Genomic DNA, 22,090 nt, shown 5'->3' on the forward strand with positions numbered 1-22,090 from the left:
CCCCATCCTGGATAGCAATGTTGATATCAGTCATGCACAAAGCAATTCATTATCGACCCCAGCCGTATGACTCAGCCGTTTCAGGAATCCCTGCTCTCTGAAATGCCCACAACCCATCTTACCTTCTCTCTGCTGCTGGGGGATGATGGGAGCTTGCTGGGGGAAGGCCTGGCTGATTGGTGCATAGGCGGCTGGGTATGCTGCTGGAACACACAAAAGCAGAATGGTCAGGGCAAACAGAGCCTCCTGCTAGTGCTGAGAAAAGTATGGTAAAGCAAAACCAATGGGAGACAAAAGTGGGATGCTCAGCAGTGGATCCTGAGCATGACTCAATTCCAGAGATGTATGCACAGACTACATACAAAAAGATTGCTTTGCTGCCTCCACAATCGAGTTGGCTTGTGCTCATGGAACAGTCCCAAAGAGTACATGACACAGGCCGCTTGTGTGGTTCAGGAGGTCTGAATGAAACCTTTGGAGCTGCGTGAAGCCTAGCACAAAGAGCATTTTAGGCACACCAAATTATGAACGTATTTAAGCCACCTTACACTAGTGTTGTTGGTCCATCTATCCCGGTGTTGTCCACCCTGACAGGCAGTGGCTGTCCTGGGTGTCAGGTAGATGTTTCTCCTGTCCCCTGCTACGTGAGAGCGTTGAGTTGCAAAGGCCAGGGATTAATCATGGGATTTCAGACATGCAAAGCATGGCAGGGGCAGCCAAAATGGTGTCCTCTAGATGCTATTGGTCTCCAACTCTCATCAGGCCCAGCCAACAGAGTCAATGGCCAAGGACGATGGGAGTGGAAGTCCAGCAACATTGGCTTTGACTTCCTCTTCTCTGAACCACGGGTGCCCCAGTGCATTACGACTGCAGAGATTCTGGCAGGTCCACCCAAGCATTCTCTCTTCTTCACATTCTACGAGCTGTTTCTTCATGTTCCAACATATTGTTCCAAGGACTTGCCTTAGATGCAGGCTGACATGCAGGGTTGTACATGCCTTCTAATGGGATGTGTATACTGTTTGCCTGAATTGGCATTCTCATTTAAACTAATCACTGGCCAGCGCAGGGGACTTGCTGATTTGTGGCTGACTAGGCATGTCAGCCCATCTCTCAGGTATCGTTTCCAGGCCTGACCTCCAGCTTGCAGTGCATAATTGCTTTCACCTTTCCCTGGCAGAAAAAAGGGGTCTAACTGCCACTTGCCCTGGGACTGCATTGTTGAAGGAAAGAAGAAGTGGAATCTGTTCTCCATTTCTCAAAGGTTTGCTTCTGAAAATGAGGCCTCTAGTTCATTTGCCTCATCTGGAGCAATGTCTAGGATCTGGGTGTGTGTGAAGTTGAGATTGCCTTATAATTGCAAGGTAGCTGAGGGTGGTGGGTGTTTTTCTGTCCTTTAAAAACTTTTCCAGCACTTTTCAACCTCTCTGTCCTGAGAAATCTCCATGGAGGAGATACCTCTTGATGTCTTCTTCGGGGTTTTGACTGAAGCATAGGACACTGTGGAGGCTGGTGTGATTTCATTTTCTGAAAAAGGGAATCCCTTCCACTTACTTATTTTTTTCTGTATTGATTTCTTTAAAAGGTTAAGAAAAAGACCTCACATAAGAACAATTAACAATGAACATCTGTCAGGAGAACAGCAGACAGCCTCTCATCTTTCTTATGCTTCCAGGAAAACCCACCTATGGACATCAAGGGGGTTCTCACCAAGTGTGAGCACCCATGAAGAATAAACAGCCACTAACACTCGTCAACTCCCTTGTAAATAAGGCAGGTACAACAAAACCCTGGCACATTACAAATGTCTTTATTTCTTTAAAACTGTTTATAAACTACTTAGTATTTTTAAAATCTCTAAGTGGTGTACAACCTAAAAACCATAAATATTGCCATAAAAACAAAAATGCAACACAGAACCAGTAAAACAGTAGTATAAAAGCATATATAAAATAGAATTAAGGGAATTCAAACAAACAACAAACAACAAGAGGGTCTGATTTTACAGGTCATGGGAAGCCTGGGCAGAAAGGCACGTGAATGTCACCAAAAATGTACTTCTCCTTTGATAATGTTCAAATGCCATTTCTTCTCCCATGATCTGATGGAAAATGGTCGGGGGGAAACGCAGAAGAAACTTTCAGCACAGCACTACAGTTTGGCTCCATCCATCAACCAGGGAGCTAAGGTGCCAATGGGAGGTCGCATTCTCTGTGTCCCAGAAAGAGAATCATGGCAAGTTGGGAGACCAACTTGGTGCCATCATTTGGGCAGAGAAAGAGCAGCTGCAGGAAGCCTGCTGCCAACTCCCGGTAGTCCTGGGACTACAGAGTTGAAGGGAAGCTTGTTTTGGTTCCATCCATCAGACTGGGACTAAATTCTGCTGGGTTGAGGGGTCAACACACACTGCTCTTGCTGATATGCCCTCTTCTACATAACAGGAAAAGAAGCCCTGCCCTTCATTTCACCCACTCATCAGACTAGCAGTTGACTAGCCCAGCAGTACCATCCATGGGCACAAAAGGACCACGTGTCACCATTAGGACAAATAATGGGCCACTGCTACAGACTGTTGCCTCAATTGTGGCTATGTTGGGGCTTCATATACCATATTTTTCGCTCCATAAGACGCACCTAGTTTTTAGAGGGCGAATGCAAGAAAAAAATATTCTTTAAAGGGAGCGCTGAGCAGAGTCTGTATGCATCCCAGGCTCTGCTCAGCACTCCCTTTCACGAGCCATGTGGAATGTGTATGCGGCACTTGCAGGCTTTTTCTCCTCGGGGGCTCGTGAAAGGCTCTTGGGAGCTTTTCCGGGAGGTGGGGGAAGGGACAGAGGGGCTAAGCCAGAAGCTAGAACAGAAGCTAGTCTGGCTTCTGGGATAGCTGCGCAAAGCCTCCTTGGGGCAGCAGGATGAAGGCTTCCCATGCCCTGAAGAGGCTTCGCACGGCTAAGCCAGAAGCTAGAACAGCAAGAGGGAGCGCTACACAGCGATTCCTCTCACTGTTCTGGATTAGCCGCACAGCCTGCATTCGCTCCATAAGACACACACACATTTCCCCTTACTTTTTAGGAGGGAAAAAGTGTGTCTTATACAGCAAAAATTATGGTAAGTTGCGTTTCAGCTTCTGGACATGTGGAGTTTTCTTTCTGCTGTAGGGGCTTGACATTCTGCCGCTCTCATGGGCAAGACATCCTGTGTTTGCTTGTTCTCAAACACTCCCTTCCTAGTTTCTTTGGCGTGTTTCTTGACACCAAACCTGCAGCAGCTGGGCCCTGATATATTCCACCAAGAACCACCTTTCCTTCCTAGTATAAGACACGTTCCCCCAAAGCTGCCCACTCCTACTTCAGGTGTGCCACAGAATGGAGAAGCCGGGATTCCTTAAGGAGGAGTGGAGAAATTTTATCCCTATCCCCACAGCATCCTCCTTGCATCTGGCTCTTTTGCTCATGCTCAACATTATCACAAAGATGCCATGGAAAGATGGAAAGATGCAGGGAAAGAGGGAAAGGCAGACAGAGAGAGGGGAGGCGAGGAGGACAGGCAAAGCAATGTTTGAGACCTGCATAGTGCTGCATGCCTGCGTAGGCTTGTTGGAGGGGGTCTGCCACAGTGGGACTTTGAGCTGGGAAGAGAAAAGAAGGAAGAAGGAAGAGAGTAAGCAAGTGCAACTAAAGGAGAACAGCTTTCAGAGCAGCACAATCACTGGGGCAGGCAGCAAACCACTCGAGATATCTCCTTGGCTTCCCATTACGTTCCTCTTCCTCTGTCGCTCCTCAGAGTCTAGCTACATGTGCCACAAACTACTTGAGAGCAAACTACACAAACTGCATGACACGACTCTGGTTCTTTGATCCAGCTCCTCATCCTCCTGGACCTCTTGGATCCTCTAACTTTTGCCCTATTTGTTACCGTTAATGGCCACATATCTGAGAACAACAGGCTGGGTCCAGTGCAAACATTTGCTCTATGGCAATAGGCCTGCTGCCCTTCTCTGTGGACAGAGGAACTCTAAGGACTTGCCCACACCTCCATTTGCTTCCCCTGCCCCTGGGGAAACCTGCAGTTTAGAGCTGACTAGGAACAAATAGGGTTTTCCAGGGATTGTCGTTTGCTCCGATTTAGCACTAAAGAGTGGGTTTTCCAGAGCAAAGAAAATGCAAACGGCTTGGAGATCTGTACCTAGAAAGCACAGGACAAGTGGAAAATGACCTGGACATGTGTTTTCTAGGCACGTGACAAGCTGGATGAGCCCTAAGATCTCATAGCTAGCTCAGAGTGAGCAATGGAGGGAACTTGCAGGTTGTGGATGCAACACAGCTCCCTGAGATCTCATCCCCTAAGGAATCCTTTCCCAACCTGGTGCCCTCCAGGTGTTGCTAGCCTACAACTCCCATCATTCCTCCCCACTGCTCATGCTATCTGGGAATTGTTGCCCAACAACATTTGGAGGGCACCAGGTTGGGAAAGTCTGCAATAAGGCAATGGCATCGTTAGAAGGTTGCTGGAAATTAGTTTTAGTTCAACAGCCATTCAGTGCAGGTAGGCAAATACCTGAAAAAGGCAGCAGAGGCTTGGACAGTGTAAATTCTCTAGTTGTGACTGACACCAGCTGTGAAACTGGCTTAGGAACCAAGGCAGCCGTGCACTGCTTGGTAGCCAAAGGTGAGCAGAAATCCCATGCAGGTGAGTGCATTGAATTCTATCAAGGGAGCAAGCAGAGGTGGAGGACAGAAGGATCTCTCCATTCCTCCTCAATCAGTCATCTTGGTTTTTCTCCGCTGGCTGTAGAGAAAGAGAACCTATCCCTCAGCTCTGTTCCTCTTCCATCTGCCTGCTTTGTAGAAAGCTTTTTTTCTTTTTTACTAGACTTCTAAGAGGCTGGTGTCCTGCGTTTTCATGCTAGCTGAGAAAGAGGAAGCTTCCCATCCAAGGCAACCAGCATAGGACACAGGATACTAGCCTGTTAGCAAAAATAGGTCAGGGTAGTAACTTTTGCAAGCTTAGTTACAAGACCGGACTAAGGAAGTGAGCAGGGCACTTTTAAAAAATGATCCATAATCTCCCAAAGTGCATCTGCATCAACATAGGGGCATAGTTGCACATAGAGAGACAGGGCTGAGTTTCCTGTTTACTCTTTATACTGTGCCAGCTGGGCATTTAAGTCCTCCTGGGGTCCCAAAGGACTAGTTTTCCTCTTGCAGCCAAATGGTAGGGAGCTTGAACAGCACACCCATTATTTCCCGCCTCCATTTTTTTTTTTGGCCAAAAACCTTACCTGGGTATGGATGGATTCCATTGGTGTAAATAGTTTCTGATGCTGGCTGCCCATTGGTCTGTGGTGGGAGAGGGCTGAATCCATTCACCCCGATGGGTGTGGCTATGCTGGGAACAGGTGCTGTGCTGATCCCCGGAGGTGTGCTTGTACCTATGGACCACCAAGAAGTTGGGGAGAAAGAGACAACTTAGAGATGGCCTTTGATGCTGGCTATTTCTCAAACACATTGATGCTTTTGAATTATGGTGCTGGAGGAGACTCTTGAGAGTCCCATGGACTGCAAGAAGATCAAACGTATCCATTCTTAAGGAAATCAGCCCTGAGTGCTCACTGGAAGGACAGATCGTGAAGCTGAGGCTCCAATACTTTGGCCACCTCATGAGAAGAGAAGACTCCCTGGAAAAGACCCTGATGTTGGGAAAGATTGAGGGCACAAGAAGAAGGGGACGACAGAGGACGAGATGGTTGGACAGTGTTCTCGAAGCTACAAACATGAGTCTGACCAAACTGCGGGAGGCAGTGGAAGACAGGAGTGTCTGGCGTGCTCTGGTCCATGGGGTCATGAAGAGTCAGACATGACTAAATGACTAAACAACAACAACATTTCTCAAACACAGAGGATGGCTGAGGTCTCTGACTGGAACAGGTAGGAATCCGGTTGGTTGATGTTAGCTGTTAAAAACCAATCCACTTCTTCATCTGGGCTGTTTTGCAGTCATCAAGAGCAGTCATTGCCAGTTTGGTCCCAAAATGCATATTTGAACGCACACTTTAGGCTAGTATGTGTATTACGGTACATGTAACTTCACAGGAGAACTGGACTGCAAAATTTGGAAAAAGTGTGAGCTCTGAATTCTGACCATGTTTTGGTCCATTTTTGTTTTGGAAACTGTCTGTTCTGTATGTCTGCCTTTGAATGTGAACTGAGCTGAATTTCTCTACTATCCCTAGTGGCAAATACCTGATGAGGGTGTCATGGGAGCAGCAACCAACCCGCTGACGTTAAACGCCGCCATCTGTTGCATCTGTGCCGCCGCAATGGCCGCCATGGGGTTGAGGCAAGTTCCTTGTGCTGCAGCCATCAGAGCTGCCTGCTGCTGCATTATCTTAAGGAAAGAAAGATAGGCATGGGGGCAGAGAGAGGGAAAAGAAACGGAGTAAGCAAGAGGGGCAGCAGTGGAGGCGGGGAAGAGAGAGGAGGAGAAGGAACAACCAAGAACAGGAAGCAGAGGACACAGAGGAGGAGGAGGAGGAAGAAGGGGAGAAACAAGAAGGTGCAAGTTAGTTTTGCCTTTGTTACCCAAGAGCCTTTTCCAGCTGTTGACACTGGGCATGGCAGGAATGTAGGAAGATGTCTTATGCTGAGTAGTGTGTCTAACAGTATTGTGTACAACAGCTTTCCCCAAATTGATGTTCTCCAGGTGTTGCAGGACTACAAGTCCCACCAGCCCCCGACAGCACAGCCAACCATCAGCGATGAGGGAAGTTGGTGTTGGAAACATCTGGAGGGTACCATGTTGGAGAAGGCTGGCAATAGGACCTGGGCACCTTATTTCCCTGAGGCACCACCGAGGCAGCTCTCGGGCAAAAGGAGCTTCCAGTCGGACACCTGCTATTCTGCTATGCTGCCCATGGAATGGCCAGAGATGGTGCTGCAGTTGTTTCAGTCCAGGGACCAACAGAGGCCTGGCTTGCCCTAACCTCTAGGCTAGATTACTGCAACACATTATACATGCGGCTGCCTCTGATGACGGACTGGAAACTTCCGCTGGTGCAGAATCCAGCCACCAGGTTGCTTACTGAAGCAAAACAGTTTGATCATATAATGCCAATCCTTGGCACACTGCACTGACTGCCAGTTAGTGGGCCAAATTCAAAGTGCTGATGTTGCCTTATAATGCCTTATGGTTCAGGACCACAATACCTCAAGGACTGCCTCTCTCCATATGAACCTGCCCAGACCCTGAGATCATCATCTGAGGCCTTTCTTGGTGTGCCTCCTCCTTGAGAGGTCCAGAGGGTGGCAACACAAGAACGGGCCTTTTCTGCAGTGGCTCCCTGTTTGTGAAATGCTCTCCCCTGGCGTCTCTATTACATATCTTCAGGCCTCCATAACCAGGTCTTTGGCTGGTTAAACAATTTGTGGCCTTTCAAACTGGGTGTGTGGGGGACACAGTTTGTTATTATGTTATGTCTTTTTGTTTTGTTTTGTTAGAGCGTTTATTGATTTTCCAATAAAAACATTCAAATCATAATCATAATCCAATAAAATTAAAAAACTAAAATAAAAAAATCCAACTGTCTTCCAAATTTAGGTCTGGTTTTACGGCTTCCCACAGCCTGAACTTCAAAGCAACTCCGAATTCTCAGTCCTGTCTCTCACGATATTTCCATATCCAATTTTATCTCTCCAATTATGTTATGTCTTTTGATACTGTTAACCGCCCTTTGATCCTCAGATGAAGGGTGGTATATGAATTGTTGTAATAATAATAATAATAATAATAATAATAATAATAATAATGATGATGATGATGATGATGATGATGATGATGTTGTTGTTGTTTCAGGCATGGTTCCTTAGTCTAAGTAATAGGGAAAAGCACAGGGTTCCAGCACCTTCACGACTTGTGCAGAAGTGCAGATTTCAGCTTGCCCGACAAACTGCACCTGCCAAAGCCCTCTCTCCTGCACAGCAAGGAAAGCTGAAGGCCCTGTGTCCTCTGTTCCACCTGCACCTGAGTGAGAGAAGGTGCAAGCCGAGCTATGTGGCCACTTGCCTGCCTGCTCTATAACAGGAACACCAGCCTGCCTTAGATCTCATCATCAGACCCCTGTCTATCTGCTCTAGACTGATTGGAAGAGTCCTGCAGCTGAATCAGGCCAAAGGCCCCAACTAGTCCAGTATCTTGTTCTCACAGCAGCCAAGCAGCTGCCTATGGGAAGCCTGCAAGCAGGACTTGGGAGTGACAGCAGTGCTCTCTCCACTTGGGTTTCACAGGAAGTGATATTCAGAGGTGAACTGCCTCTGACATAGTATGTATGCAGTGGCGTAGCGTGGGGGGTGCAGGGGGGGCCGGCCGCACCGGGCGCAACATCTGGGGGTTAGGGTTAGGGGGCGCAAATCCACTGGTTAGGGGGCGCAAATCCACGGGTTAGGGGGCGCAAATTACTTGCCTTGCCCCGGGTGCTGACAACCCATGCTACGCCACTGTATGTATGTACTCTGCCTAATAGCCTTATCATTCATTGATTTATCTAACCTTCTTTTAAAGCCATTCCAACTTGGTGGCTACATGTTATTGGAGCTAATCACGTAGCTTGGCTAAAAACTGTATAGAGGACTGTGATGTTTGCCTCTGACTCTGCAGCCTTCCGCCTACTTCTCTTTGCTATCTGGCAGCAGTTTCCTTTGGAACAGCTATCAGGACAAAGAGCAGCAGCATCTCCTCCAGAGGTTGACACTTCATATCTTCCACCTCCAAACCTCTTTTCTGGTCTCTTAGAGCTGGCAAGGCCTTTTCCTTTGGTGATCTCTCTCCACTGTTGACACTCCCACTCTGTTCAGCTCCCAGCTAATCTTTCAGCTTACACAGGAGTCAGCAAGCCACCTGTGCCCATCAGACCTCTTGACTTCCCAGTTAATGCAAAACCTGCTTTTCCAAGAAGGCGACCTCCAGATTTTTGGAGAACAACTTCCATCATCCACCCTGGCTGGGGCTGATAGGAATTGTGGTACAAAGCATAGCAGGAGACCAGCTGTCGTCCTTGGAAGCTGTCTCTGTCATCCAGTGTGAGTTCACCGCCCACCTACAGCTAAGCTAGCCCCCTCTGGCTTGTCCAGTTCTAAATGCGTCCACCTTATAGGGCTGGCAGCGGATTGCAGCATCTCCTACCGCTTGCGTATATGCCCCGTAGGCTCCAAACTGGATCGTCATTGGATTGAAGATCCCCAGCTGTCCTGCCATCTGATGCATCCGCCGAAGGGTCCTCTCCTTGTCTGTGTCAGCAAACTTCACCACCAGGCTGGACGATGCTCCCTAGCAGAGTGGACAGAGAAACAGAGGCACAAACAGAGAGAGTGGGGCAGAGTGTATCCATTGCTCCTGTATGAAGCGGTGGCAGCTGGCACATAATTCACATCCCCCCCACCCCTCCAGCAAGGACAAGCAATACGGATGATGGCATAAGGATAACAACTAGGGCACATCATTTCTGCTAGAGAGACACAGGCAGGCGTTAGGCTAGCCAAACAGGTGTGCTGAAAAAGTTGTTTGAATAGCTCCTTTGAGAAACTGAATCATAGACTTGCAGAGCTGGGACCACAAGGGTCAACTAGTCCTGCGTTGCAGGAATCCTTTTGCCCAACATGGGGCTCAAACCCAGATATTAAGAGTCTCATGTTCTTCCGACTGAGCCATCCTGGCACTTGCATGTAGCAAGATGGTTGTCTTGGACTACATCCTCCAACCCTTGGCCCATTGGCCAAGCTGGGTGTGGACGATGGGAGCTGGAGCCCAAGAACACCTGGAAGGACACTGGTTTACAAGCATACCTGCCAATATTTGAAAACCACAGTGGTGTTATTTTCTCCTGCCCTTCAGGATTTTTTTGGGGGGGGCATACATGGCCAATCGTCCTTTGATCTTCACAACAGCCCTATGAGATGGGTTAGGCTGAGAGTGATTGGCCCAGCATCACTTCAGTGGAAGGAGAACCAGGGTTTCACCAGGTGGAAGTTCAACACATTAGCCACTACATGGTACTGGCTCTCAGGAGATTTTGACCCGGCCTCCTGAGCTCCCTGCCCATGCCCCTGGTCCCGCTCCCACTACCCCGGCCATGGTCACCAGTCAACCATCTACAAAATTAGGGTTTAAATAAATTAGAAAGACATTTGTAAATAAAAGGACACAACAAGCAAATAAGCTTCCATTTACTTCTGGGCTCAGGCAAACTGGATAAAGTAAAACCTCTGTATGCAGTGCTTTTTTCTGGGGGTACTCAAGAGTACACAGTACTAGCAGCTCCACCCCCACCCCACCCCGCCACGTTAAAAGTGTGACACTGTGACAACCATGGTGAGTACCAGAACCATTTTTTCTAAAAAGAAAGCACTGTCTGTCTGACCTCTTTCATCTACCAAAATCCTCCCACAACAGAAACTCTCTCCTCTTTTGCAACCAGTCAGCCTAGATGCATGGCCAAGGTGGCAAAATTAAAACCAGCTGATTCATAAGCAGAACCTGCAACAAAATGTTGCAACGTTTGAGTATTTTCATGTTCCAGGCAGGCAGGCATTTATGCTGGCCTCCTCCTCCAGCCGAGCACTCTATTCTCCATGCCTCCCTCTTAGTTTTGTATTTTTCTTTTTTTGATATTCCTGGCCATTGAGCGTTCTCACTTCTCATTTAGCTGTTCTGGTTTATTTTTAATTTTTAAAGAGTTATTGGTACTTCTACAAATACGATGGTGATCAACGAATGTTCACAAATATGGGTCCACTTTTAAAACAGCATCCTCTGTATTGTAATTTATTCTGTTTGTAAGCCATCCTTCAACTTGAAGTTTCCCAGGACAGTGCACAAACAATTCATTGAAATCCAGCACGGGTTGTATCCAATGCAGTGATATATTTGTTGTGCTGTGGGGCATCATAGTGCAAGAGAATACATTACAAAAGATTTTCTGCAACGGATTTCCCAAGAAGAACCAGCTCCTGTGCAATAAGCTTCCTCTAGTGCAATTGCACTGGATTCCTTCCTTGAACAACCTTTAAAGTCTGACATCCGCTAGCACAAGACCTCTTGTGCTCATGGACAAACAACGCTGGCCCCCTTGGTACTTTGTTATGGGTGCTGACTGTTAGCAGGAGATGCCTGGCAGTGCTATGATTTCCTCCACACAACAAACTACAGTTCTCAGGGTTCTTTGTGTGCAGGGGAAGCCATGACCGTTAAAGTGGTATAAGAGTTCTTTAAATGTATGGTGTAGGTGAAGAAGTCCTTCTGGGAAAAAAGTTTTTGAGGAGGGACGGATAAGGCACTTGGACTTTGAACCCCTGAAAATGTATTTCTTTAACCTCAGTCACCTTAGCGGGATGTGAGGAGATTCAGAAACAGCCAAGCATCTCCTTTGCTCCTCTGAGTATTTATCCCATCTCTTTGATTTCAATAGAGTGAGATAATTGTGATTAGCACGTACCATTGTGCGTGCGTGAGGCCCCCCCCCCTCTAAAGGCTGCTGCTGTTCCAACCAACCACACCAGATCAGAGTTCATCTTCAGCACAGCTTCCCTGCCAGGAGCAATCTCTGATCAATGCAGACCTCTTTTATAATCACGGCCGGTTCCCTGGGCTCTTTCCCCTTTCTTTCGCCTTCATTTAGAACTGTGACCTTCATTGTTAATTAAATGGCAGTTTTCTCAAGCCAGTGATTGAATTACCTCCTAACACCTGCCTAGAGAGCACAGCTGCTGATCAGAATAAACGATGGGCCCTGCGTTATTTTTACAACAAGTGATTTGATCCCCGAGATTCTGATCCAATCAAAGAGAGGATAAATTAGCCGGTGATTGGATTAAGGAGAAAAACACTGTCTTGTGAGGGGTGGGGGCCTGCTCTGTGGGGCTACCCTTTTCTATACGGCTGTGAGCGGCTCCTGAGATTGCTTTTCTAGTTTTGTTTTTAAGGAAGGAAAATGGTATTTTCATAAGGCACTGTCTCTGAGAGATTGCTTTACTGCTTGAGGTGTGGAACCTCAGTCCCTGGGGGCCAAATGCAGTTCTTCGGGTCTCTCTGACTGGTCCTCAGGACCAAAACCCTCTTTAAAACTTACTGCCAACTGAAATCTTTTCATCCAACCTATCTCATTGGGGCAGCTGTGAGGATAAAATGGAGATGACAGAGAACAGCAAATTTCAACTAGTCACCCTGTTCATGCAAAGTTTATCTGCTTGCCTCGTGCAAATGAACTCTCCTTCCTCCATGTGCCCCCCCCACCTTGTCTGGGTTTTCTTGCAGCCCCGCCCCCCTCTGAGCAGGGGCACAGGGCAAGGAAAAGGAGGGAAAGTTCTCTTGAGCAAGCAGAATTCCTTGTAGGAAGGGGATAACTTGTTAGGGAACCACTCTGCAAAGAAACAAGTAAACGTTTCTAGAAGGTTCCAGAGGAAAGGAACAACATGCAGAATTGTAAAGGTGTGAAAATCCCAATAGAAATAGTTTTTTTCAAAAACGAAGGGGATCGTTCAGAGCCTGTGAATCCAGAATCATATCATTCTGTTATTGGAAGTTTATTGTATATTTCACAATGGAGCAGATCAGATTGTTATTCTGTTGGAATTCTGAGTAGACTTGTAAGTAATCCTACTGAAAATACATGGAAAGGACTAAAATGCATTTTTCGTTTACAAAATACACTTGACTATTGTTTAAAATTATCATCTTCAGGATCAGAAGTTCATTCATTGATAGTGGTTGGGCAAATCTACCAGACAGAAAATCAGTGTCTGGGATGGTGCTTCAGTTTAGTAATTCTTTGGTGGGATGGAAGTCCAGGAAACAAGGGATTGTAGCCACTTCCTCCACGGAAGCTGAATACAGTGCTCTATCAGACTTATGTAATGAATTGAAGTACTATGTACAGATTCTCAATGACTTAGGTGTAAAACGTAATTATCCAGTACAAGTACGGGAGGATAATCAGGCAGTCATTGCAATGGTGGAGTTTGAACTGTTTAAAGGTAGAACAAAACATGTAGAGATTAAATATTAAAATGTAAAAGAAATTGTGAAGCAAAATCTGAAAAAGCTACAATACTGTGAAAGCAGGAAAAATGTGGCAGATGTATTTACAAAATTGCTTACGTTTGAAAGACATGCACAACTAGTTGAGAAGTTGGGAATTGTGTTGCATAGTGTGCGAATACTTTGTATATGTTCATAATAATGTTTTGTTTCTGTGAGACTGAGGGGTGTGTGTAAGGGAATCGTTCTGCAAAGAAACAAAAGTTTCTAGAAGGTTCCAGAGCTTTTCCTTTAAATTTGGGAGTGGCACTCTGATCTTAATTAGTGTCAGCTGCAAGTGCTAATAAAAAGACCACTCCCGCTTCGTGTTTGCAGACACCTGATAGCAAATGTATGTCAGAAGAGTGTTGCCTATGAAGTCTGTTGGAGGACCGTTGCTGTGGTTTACAACGTAAGATTTCCTTTGCAACCTTAATGCATGTAACCGGTCTGGGAATAAAATATTTTGACTGAGATTTCACAGTTTGGTGGGTCATCTTTTAAAAAACTTCGTCATTGTTCCGTGTGAGAGAGAAAGAAGATAAACTCTGCTAAAACAGTTTAAAAGAGGTCCGGTATCTGCACAGCAAAAGTGTGTGGACGGTAACCTCTAATATAACTTTGTTCAATACAACCCTTGTGCCATGAGCTCCTTGGAGGAAGAGTGGAATAAAAACACAATCATAAATGGGTAATAGATGTATTTTTTATGCTCTGCAGAGGTGGGTGAGCTGAGATGATGAGTTAAAGGGGAGTGGGAAGGAATTCCAGCTGCTTAATTGCTGCGTGTTAAGCTGTGATTGAAAACACAGGGACAGAGCCAATGACAAAGGCTTCTGGTTCCTTGAGAGCAGCCTGGGAAAGAGCCTAGCACTGCTTATCTGTCAATTTCAATATAGCTTCCAAGCGGTTAGCTGGCCACCTCTGTTTTTCTTCTCTATCTGCAGGGCGTACAAAACTTCCCCACCATAAGTCAAATTGTGGTGCATCTAGCTTAGTACTGCAGACTCCAGCCTTCCCTCTCCAGACATTTTGGATGACAGTCATCACCATCCGTCACCATTAGCCCTGCTGGCTGGGGCTGATGGGAGCTGAAATTCAAAACATCTGGAAGGCACAAGGTTGGAGAAGGCTGGTCTACTTCGGCGTCCTCGCTCCAGGGTCTTAGGCTGGTGGGGCAGTGCCCCAATTCCCCCAAATGAGCCAGACTCCACTGCCATGTGAATATTCCCTGCTTCCTGATGGACCTTTTAGGCACTGTCCTCCTCTTTGGTATTGTGGAATTGACAGGGTCGCCAAGTGCCAACCTCTACAACCAAACGGTGCAGAGCAGTTAAGGTTCGCTGTGCTTGCTCTCTCCCACTTTGCTAGTTCCTTCGTCTACCATCCTCCTCTTGCAGCTGTGCTCATGAGGATGCTTTAGCTTTCGTCCCACAGCAGGCAGGAAGGGAAGGGCTGCTGAAGTTGAAGGGCAGGGTGTACAATGGCTAGATCCAGATTGCCACAGTGAGGCTATCTGGGTTGATATCTGCTGGTCCCAAAGCAGGAGACCCTATGGCCTTCCAGATGTTGCTGGATTCCAGCACCCATCAGCCTCAGCCAGCAGTGCCAATGCTCAGGAAAGATAGGAGCTGCAGTCATTCTGGGCACACCAGGTGATGTTCAGCCTATGTCACTTTTGCATGTGTTCATTCATGGAGCCATCCCGTTTCTGCATTAATCTGCAAACCCCCCCCCCCCCCAGTATCTGCGTGAAAATGAAGATTTAAGTAAAACTTGCATGTGCATTTCAATGTATTTTTCTCATAAAATATATATTTCCTCTCAAAATTTCTGATCTATCTATCTATCTATCTATCTATCATCTATCTATCTATCATCTATCTATCTATCTATCTATCTATCTATCTATCTATCTATCCATCCATCCATCCATCTATCATCTGTCAAACTGCATCAAGGAAGCACAAAAGCCTGCAAGTAACTAAGTTCCACTCTACAAATTAATCCAGGATATTTGGGTCTGGTCATTTTGTATCAAAATACACAAAGTTAAATGCCTCAAATATTTCTAATATGTTCTCTCTATGACTGTGCACAAACCACAAAACATTTAAAGAACTGAAGTTTACCTCTCTGAGAGCTCAAATCCCAAGCACCCTTAACAAACGACAGTTCCCAGGTATCTCTTTTTTTGAGGAACCATGTGGTTCAAATATATGGTGTATCCTCAGCAATGCCCTTGGATTCCCTGCCACTATCTCAGATGCTTTATGGTGAAGAGAAGCTTCAGCAAACTTCTTCCCACGCAAGACACCACCAAGTAGAAGTTTAAGAACAAGGGCAAAGGTGTGGATGCCTTTTGCATAGCCCTCTGGCTGAGCACAGGGAACACCTAAGCCAATCCCCCATCATAGAATCATAGAATTGTAGAATTGGAAGGGACCCTGATTGTCGTCCAGTCCAACCCCCTGCAGTGCAGGAATATCCAGCTGTCCCAAACCTGCAACCCTGGCATTATCTTTTTTATTATTTTTTATAATAATATTTATTAATTTTCCAACAAATTGAACACAACACTACAAAAACCCAAAAAATTATGAGCACCACGCTCTAACCCACTGATTCGGCCATTTGGCCAGCACTTACCGGCATGGTCTGACTGCCGTGGAGACTACTGATAGCGGCTTGCGCCTCTGCATGACTCCCGTATTTGACAAAGGCACATCCTAAGAGGAAAGGAAGGATCAATGGTCAGCTCAGAGGCATATCCAAAAAAACCCCAAAACTAAACCCAGAGTGGATCTCCATATTGGCAGAGCCAGTCAAGGTGGAGAAATGCAAGCGGCAGCCTGAAGTCTGGCTCATCTAGGATTCTTTCTCCCCGCTGTAAGGCAATGCGTGCCCGCTATTGCAGGGTCAGGTCACAGTTTGCTTTTGGTTAACGTGGGTTGAGCAGCATCCCATGTTCCACTAGCAAAAGACAAGCCTAGCGCCGTCACTTGAGAATGGCGTGCACCTGCCTAAGTGGCCAGATTTGCCCATAATAAACAGGGGGAGAGGCTGCTTCTTCCTGTGTGTGTTTCAGGGTTGAAAAAGGTTATGTTTCCAATCATTAAATTTTGGGCCGATGCTTCCCCCCCCCCACCCAATAAAAGGATTCAGTGTGACTCTCAGAAATTAAAATGTACAAAAGTGTAAAACAAGAGGCAATTCAACAGCAATATCCATAATATATGAAAACCAATTCAAAGTGGGCATTCACAACAGACAACACAGATCATGTGTTTTGTTTTTGCACTCTGTTAGGTGCCTGTTTGCTCAGAAATAAAGTTCACTATGCCTGGTTGGGCTTAGTCCAGGTAAATGTGCATAGGACTGCAACCTTTAAATCAGTGGGTTTTCATAATAATAATAATAATAATAATAATAATAATAATAATAATAATAATAATAATAATAATTATTATTATTATTATTATTATTATTATTATTATTATTATTATTTCAGACCCACCCTTCACTGTAGGTCCCACAAAGTGAAAATGCAATGTTAAAATCGGTTTAAACACCTGACAATAAATGCCAAAACCAGTGTAAAGGACTGCAATACCTCAAGGACTGCCTCTCTCCCTATGAACCTGCCCAGACCCTGTGATCTTCCTCTGAGGCCCTTTTTCGTGTGCCTCCTCCACGTGAGGTCCAGAGGCTGGCAACACGAGAATAAGGGCCTTTTCTGCGTTGGCTCCCCATTTGTGGAATGTTTTTCCCTGGAATGTTCACCTGGTGCCTTCATTATATGTTTTTAGGCAGCAGGCAAAAACATTCCTCTTCAACCAGGCCCTTGACTGATTAATATTCCACAGCCTTTTTTATCCTGCATCTTATTCTGTGAACCACCCTGCGTTCTTATGATAAAGGGAGGAATAATAATAATAATAATAATAATAATAATAATAATAATAATAATACTGTAGGTGCTCAGAAGGATTGGAGCATATTACTAGCAAGTATCAGGCAATGGGAAAGTAGCAGCTATTCTGGTGACTGGGGGCGGCCTACATTGGCTCCCAGTATGTTTCCAAGCACAATTCAAATTGTTGGTGTTGACCTTTAAAGCCCTAAACGGCCTCAGCCCAGTATACCTGAAGGAGCGTCTCCACCCACATCGTTCTGCCCGGACACTGAGGTCTAGCGCCGAGGGCCATCTGGCGGTTCCCTCATTGCGAGAAGCCAAGTTACAGGGAACCAGGCAGAGGGCCTTCTCAGTAGTGGTGCCTGCCCTGTAGAATGCCCTCCCATCAGATGTCAAAGAGATAAACAACTACCTGACATTTAGAAGACATCAGGGAAGTTTTTAATGTGTGACATTTGAATGTATTTTTAATCTTTGTTGGAAGCCGCCCAGAGTGGCTGGGGAAACTCAGCCAGATGTGTGGGGTACAAATAAATTATTATTATTATTATTATTATTATTATTATTATTATTATTATTATTAAGGAAATATGTGCTGAAGCAAAAGGCAAGTCCAGACCCAGATTGGAACAGGTAGATCCCAGCGTTCGGACCCACTTCTTTTGGCCACCCCTCTATATTATTATTTATATTCTGGCTTCTCCTGTGCAAATAGCTGTGCAATAGCTGGCCGAGATATGCTTGCGTGGCAGACATTGCAGAGAGGATCTTGATCTCAGCCCTGAATAACTCCCCCCATTCCCTTTTACAAGGTTGTACCTCATACTGGTCCATTTAGCTTAGTTTTGTCTGCACTGACTGGCAGACGTTCTACAGGATTTCAGACTTCACCTGCAGATGCCGGCAGGGATTGAACCTGGGAACGTCTGCCTGCAGAGCACAGATGCTCTACTATTGAGCTGTGGCCCTTCCCCATAGGAGGAAAAAGCAAGCTGCGTCACCCCTTTCTGGTGTTGCCGATGTCATTCTCCGCCGCTTCTTGTTCCTCACCTTTACTGGCTCCATCGGGGCCTCTGAGGATGGTGCATTCTTCGATCTGGCCAAAGGGCTCAAAGAGTCGCCGGACGTCATCCTCACTCTGCTGCTTCCCCAGCATGCCCACAAAAAGCTTCCTGTCTTCTAAAAACAAACCACTCCTCATTAGCAAGAGCCACGCAAAGCCACACGCGATTAGTAGGGCAGAACGGGAGCACAGGTGGGGGCTTATTGACTTGGCGGCTGGTCCAGGCCAGGGCTTTGGACGACAACTATGAACCCTTGCAGGGGCTTGCCGGACGGGCGAATGGCCTTTGTGTCTGGGCTGCTGTTCTGAATCATACTTACTTGCATTGAACTCAATGGGATGTATTTCTGAGTACATCAGGACATAAGAACAGCCCTGACCCACCAAGCCTAGCAACCTGTTCTCAGCCTGCAAGCATTGTGAATTTGTCACGAGTCCCAAAGAGGTGTCATGGGGGTGGGGTGTCTGAGACAAAGAAGGGATGGGAGGGACCATGAGGTGGGACCCAGCAGGATGGGAGAAGCATTGGTGGGCTCTAAAGAAGTGTCAGAGAGCCAGTGTGGTGTAGTGGTTAAGAGCGGTAGACTCGTAATCTGGGGAACCGGGTTCGCGTCCCCGCTCCTCCACGTGCAGCTGCTGGGTGACCTTGGGCCAGTCACACTTCTCTGAAGTCTCTCAGCCCCACTCACCTCACAGAGTGTTTGTTGTGGGGGAGGAAGGGAAAGGAGAATGTTAGCCACTTTGAGACTCCTTCAGGTAGTGATAGAGCGGGATATCAAATCCAAACTCTTCTTCTTCTTCTGTTAAGAGTCTAGGGCTGGGGGGGGGGGGGGAGGGGCTGGCCTGGAGGATAGTGAGCTGGATCCTAAGGAGGGACCAAGTGGGGCGTTCTAATCCAGCATCACGAGACCCCCCAGCCCATTCTCCCCTGTTGAGCAGCCACCTTTGGTGCCTTCTGCTATCAGTGATGCGCTTCCTTTGAAGAAGGAGGCTGCTGAGCATAAATCAGCTGAAACGTGGTCTCCAAGGACACAGAGATGCCAGTGTTGGTGCAAAAAGACCTTGTAAGCTCAACTCACTGAGAGGAATGCCTGTTTGCTTGCCCAGTTTGGAGACTCGGACCATTTGCCACACTAAGTGCCTGTCCCATCCTTTAAAAAGAAGGCACAGGGGGCATCTTGTTGGGTCAGTATCTTAGCTCATGCTTAGCCATGTGCCTTTCACCCTTGCCTTCCCTATGTACTGCGCTCATCTTCACCGTCAAGATTTTGGTAGAAACAGAAACCCAAGTTGAGTCATTCATGCAGCAGTGAGGGCCAGGACAGTATCACGTTTACAATTTCCTTGCAATTTCATAGCTGATTTCTTACGTGCCATGTTTATTCCAGTGTCCAAGATGATGCTCTGTTTTGTTGCTAATACCTCGGGTTGAATGCGCTTCGGGTTGAGTGCATTCAAGTTGCGCTCCGCGGCAACCCGGAAGTAACGGAGTGAGTTACTTCCGGGTTTCGCCGCTTGCGCATGCGCAGATGCTCAAAATTATGTCATGCGCATGCGCAGAAGCGACGAAAAGTGACACGTGCATGCACAGACGTGCCATTGCTAGTTACGTTTGCTTCTAGATATGAATGGGCTCCGGAACGGATCCCGTTCGTATCCAGAGGTACCACTGTAGTGCTTTATAGAATGTGGGCCTTCTCTGGTATTTCCATAGTTACTGTCTACTGAAGATGTTTAAACATTTTGTCAGTGGCTTAGATGTTCTGTTTAAATACCAGGGGTATATAAATTGTCAAGCAACTAGGAGAAATCCAGCGGGCACAGTGTCTGCATGCTAGGGATTCCTCGATTCATGGACTTGGGGGAGGCCAGAGGTACAGAATCCCCTACAGGCAACTCTCCAGCCTCTGCTTGAAGTCCTCCAATGAAAGAGAGCCCAGTATCCTTTTAAGTAACTGGTCACCTTTACCATCACCTAACAGCCAACCCAAATCTGCCCTCCTACAACTTCAGCCCATTAGATCAAGTTCTACCCTTCGCAGCAGCAGAGAACAAATTTTTGCCCTCATTCACTCAGTGGTGATTGGCCCACTAGCGTAAATGAGGCAGTGCCCCACTACACCTCAGAAGGAATGTTTTTAACTGTATTATTATTATCATTACTACTATTATTATTATCATTAGGGCTTTTTGTGACAGTACTCACTTGTACAGAGTACTATCATTTATGTTTTTGCTGCCCATGGCTGCCATTTTGTGCGGGCACCCACAGCACTTTTATCAATATAGGAGCACTGGGACCTCATCATTAAAACAAAAAAGAGCTGCTAGTGTTATTATTATTATTGTTATTATTATTATTATTGTAAAGGTAAAGGACCCCTGGACGGTTAAGTCCAGTCAAAGGGGAACATGTGGAGAAAGAAGGTGGGGGTGGAGGTTGATGAGAAGGAATGGGGAATAAAGGGGTACTTGGAATGAGAAAGACAGAGATGGAGGCAACGAGGCTCCGAGAGAAACAGAGACGGTTAAGTAAAGTAGCAAGCCGTTTCATGGTTATGATTGACTACCCAAATAACCCTCCGCTGCCAGCCCTGCCCAAGGGACATAAATAACTTAAACATCATTGGAGTGATGGTAAATAATGAGTGTTTCGCGATTATTGCCGGCATCTGTCTTCCACAGCCCTCGCACCAGCGCTGGGCTCTAATGGCGTCTGACAACGGGAATAAGGTGGCCTGTCAGAATGCGCAGGGCGGGAAATAAATAAATAACAGCAGGGCACAGTGGACGCTTTGTCAGGCACTAGGAAAATTAGTTAAGAGACCAGGGCTCATACATTGTCTAGTAAAACATAAACCATCTCTATTAAAAACAACAACACCTGTCCCTGTATAGTGTTGTAGGCTTTGGCTTAGCTTAAATTTCCTTGGCACTTCTCTCCTCACCGCAAGCGCCTCTTCAAAGAGGATTCGAATTTCTGCCTCACTTATGGCCTAAGCCGGAGTCTTGCTCTGAGCCAAATTCTTGCTGGTCTGCTGGCCAAAAAGGGAATGATAATGTGAAATTTGAGGAAGCGGCGGCCTTTAAGGATCCAACACTTCATAGATAAAAATAGGGACCCTCTTGTAGGGATGGAGGGGGGAATTTAATTCACATCTAAAAGGGAACCTATTAAGAAGACTTTTGATAAGAAATTAGAGAATGAAAATGTAAGGTGTGTATACTAAGTTTGTGAAAATGGATAAATAAAAATAAAATAAAAAAGGGAACCTATCAAACCTGCATTTTCTGAAACAACATTCAAACTGAGCCATCTTTTGAAATTTGCACTTCTCTAAATTTTGCAGTTCAGTTCTCTAGCCAAGTAGCATGTACAAAAATTGATGATGATGATGATGATTTATTATTATTAAAATTTGTATACTGCCCTAAACCTGCCGGTCTCAGGGTGGTTACAGCATACAAAAATGCATATACTGGGGCAAAGTGTTCATTAAAATGCACATGTCAGTGAAAATAACATGCAAAAATGCATTATATATGGGGAAATCACAAAGAAAAAAAGTACATACTGTATTGGGGAAAATTGCATGGAAAAATGTGTAAGGAACAGTTTACAATGAAATGCTGCTGAATTTACATGAGGGACAGAACTATCCAAACTGTACAGAAATTTATTCATGTATGTGAGAACATTGGCAGGATTGTTGTAATAACCTGCAGTTTTATAAGAGTATATATTTAAAGTAGATGAATGAATGAGCCAATTAATTTGGATATGCAGAAAATATTAAAAAATAAATTTAAGGAACCGCAGAAAGAGGGGGAAAGAAGTCGAGTTTTGAAATGTTGAAATGATTGTAAAATTATTGAAAAGTATAAAATTGAAATTATTATTATTATTATTATTATTAATAATAATAATAATAAAGCAATGATTGACTGGGCACCTACAATGCTATACATAAAAAGAGAGCTTAAGGAACTGCAGAAAGTGGGGGAAGGAAGCAGTGGCGTAGCGTGGGGGGTGCCAGGGGGGCAGG

General features: G+C 45.9%; 1 protein-coding gene across 10 annotated transcripts in view; it reads right to left on the reverse strand.

The window, feature by feature from the left end:
• Nucleotides 1-22,090, reverse strand: part of CELF6 (CUGBP Elav-like family member 6) — a 200,143-nt gene that overhangs the window by 17,889 nt on the left and 160,164 nt on the right. For 4 of the 10 annotated variants that reach the window (XR_014001873.1, XM_081169218.1, XM_081169226.1 and 1 more), the window contains 7 exons: nucleotides 18,032-18,160; nucleotides 15,715-15,794; nucleotides 9,178-9,321; nucleotides 6,243-6,387; nucleotides 5,282-5,431; nucleotides 3,566-3,628; nucleotides 123-203 (listed from right to left, as the gene is read on the reverse strand). Coding sequence is in view for 9 of the 10 variants with exons in the window: in XM_081169218.1 (XP_081025344.1) it covers nucleotides 123-203; nucleotides 3,566-3,628; nucleotides 5,282-5,431; nucleotides 6,243-6,387; nucleotides 9,178-9,321; nucleotides 15,715-15,794; nucleotides 18,032-18,160 (792 nt within the window). In the remaining variant the exon portion in view is untranslated. The remainder of the gene's footprint in view (nucleotides 1-122; nucleotides 204-3,565; nucleotides 3,629-5,281; nucleotides 5,432-6,242; nucleotides 6,388-9,177; nucleotides 9,322-15,714; nucleotides 15,795-18,031; nucleotides 18,161-22,090) is intronic. The other 6 variants (XM_081169220.1, XM_081169219.1, XM_081169225.1 and 3 more) reach the window with 4 other exon arrangements.

Source organism: Podarcis bocagei (genome assembly GCF_964188305.1).
Source record: "Podarcis bocagei genome assembly, chromosome: 14".
In the NCBI taxonomy this organism is placed as follows: domain Eukaryota; kingdom Metazoa; phylum Chordata; class Lepidosauria; order Squamata; family Lacertidae; genus Podarcis; species Podarcis bocagei.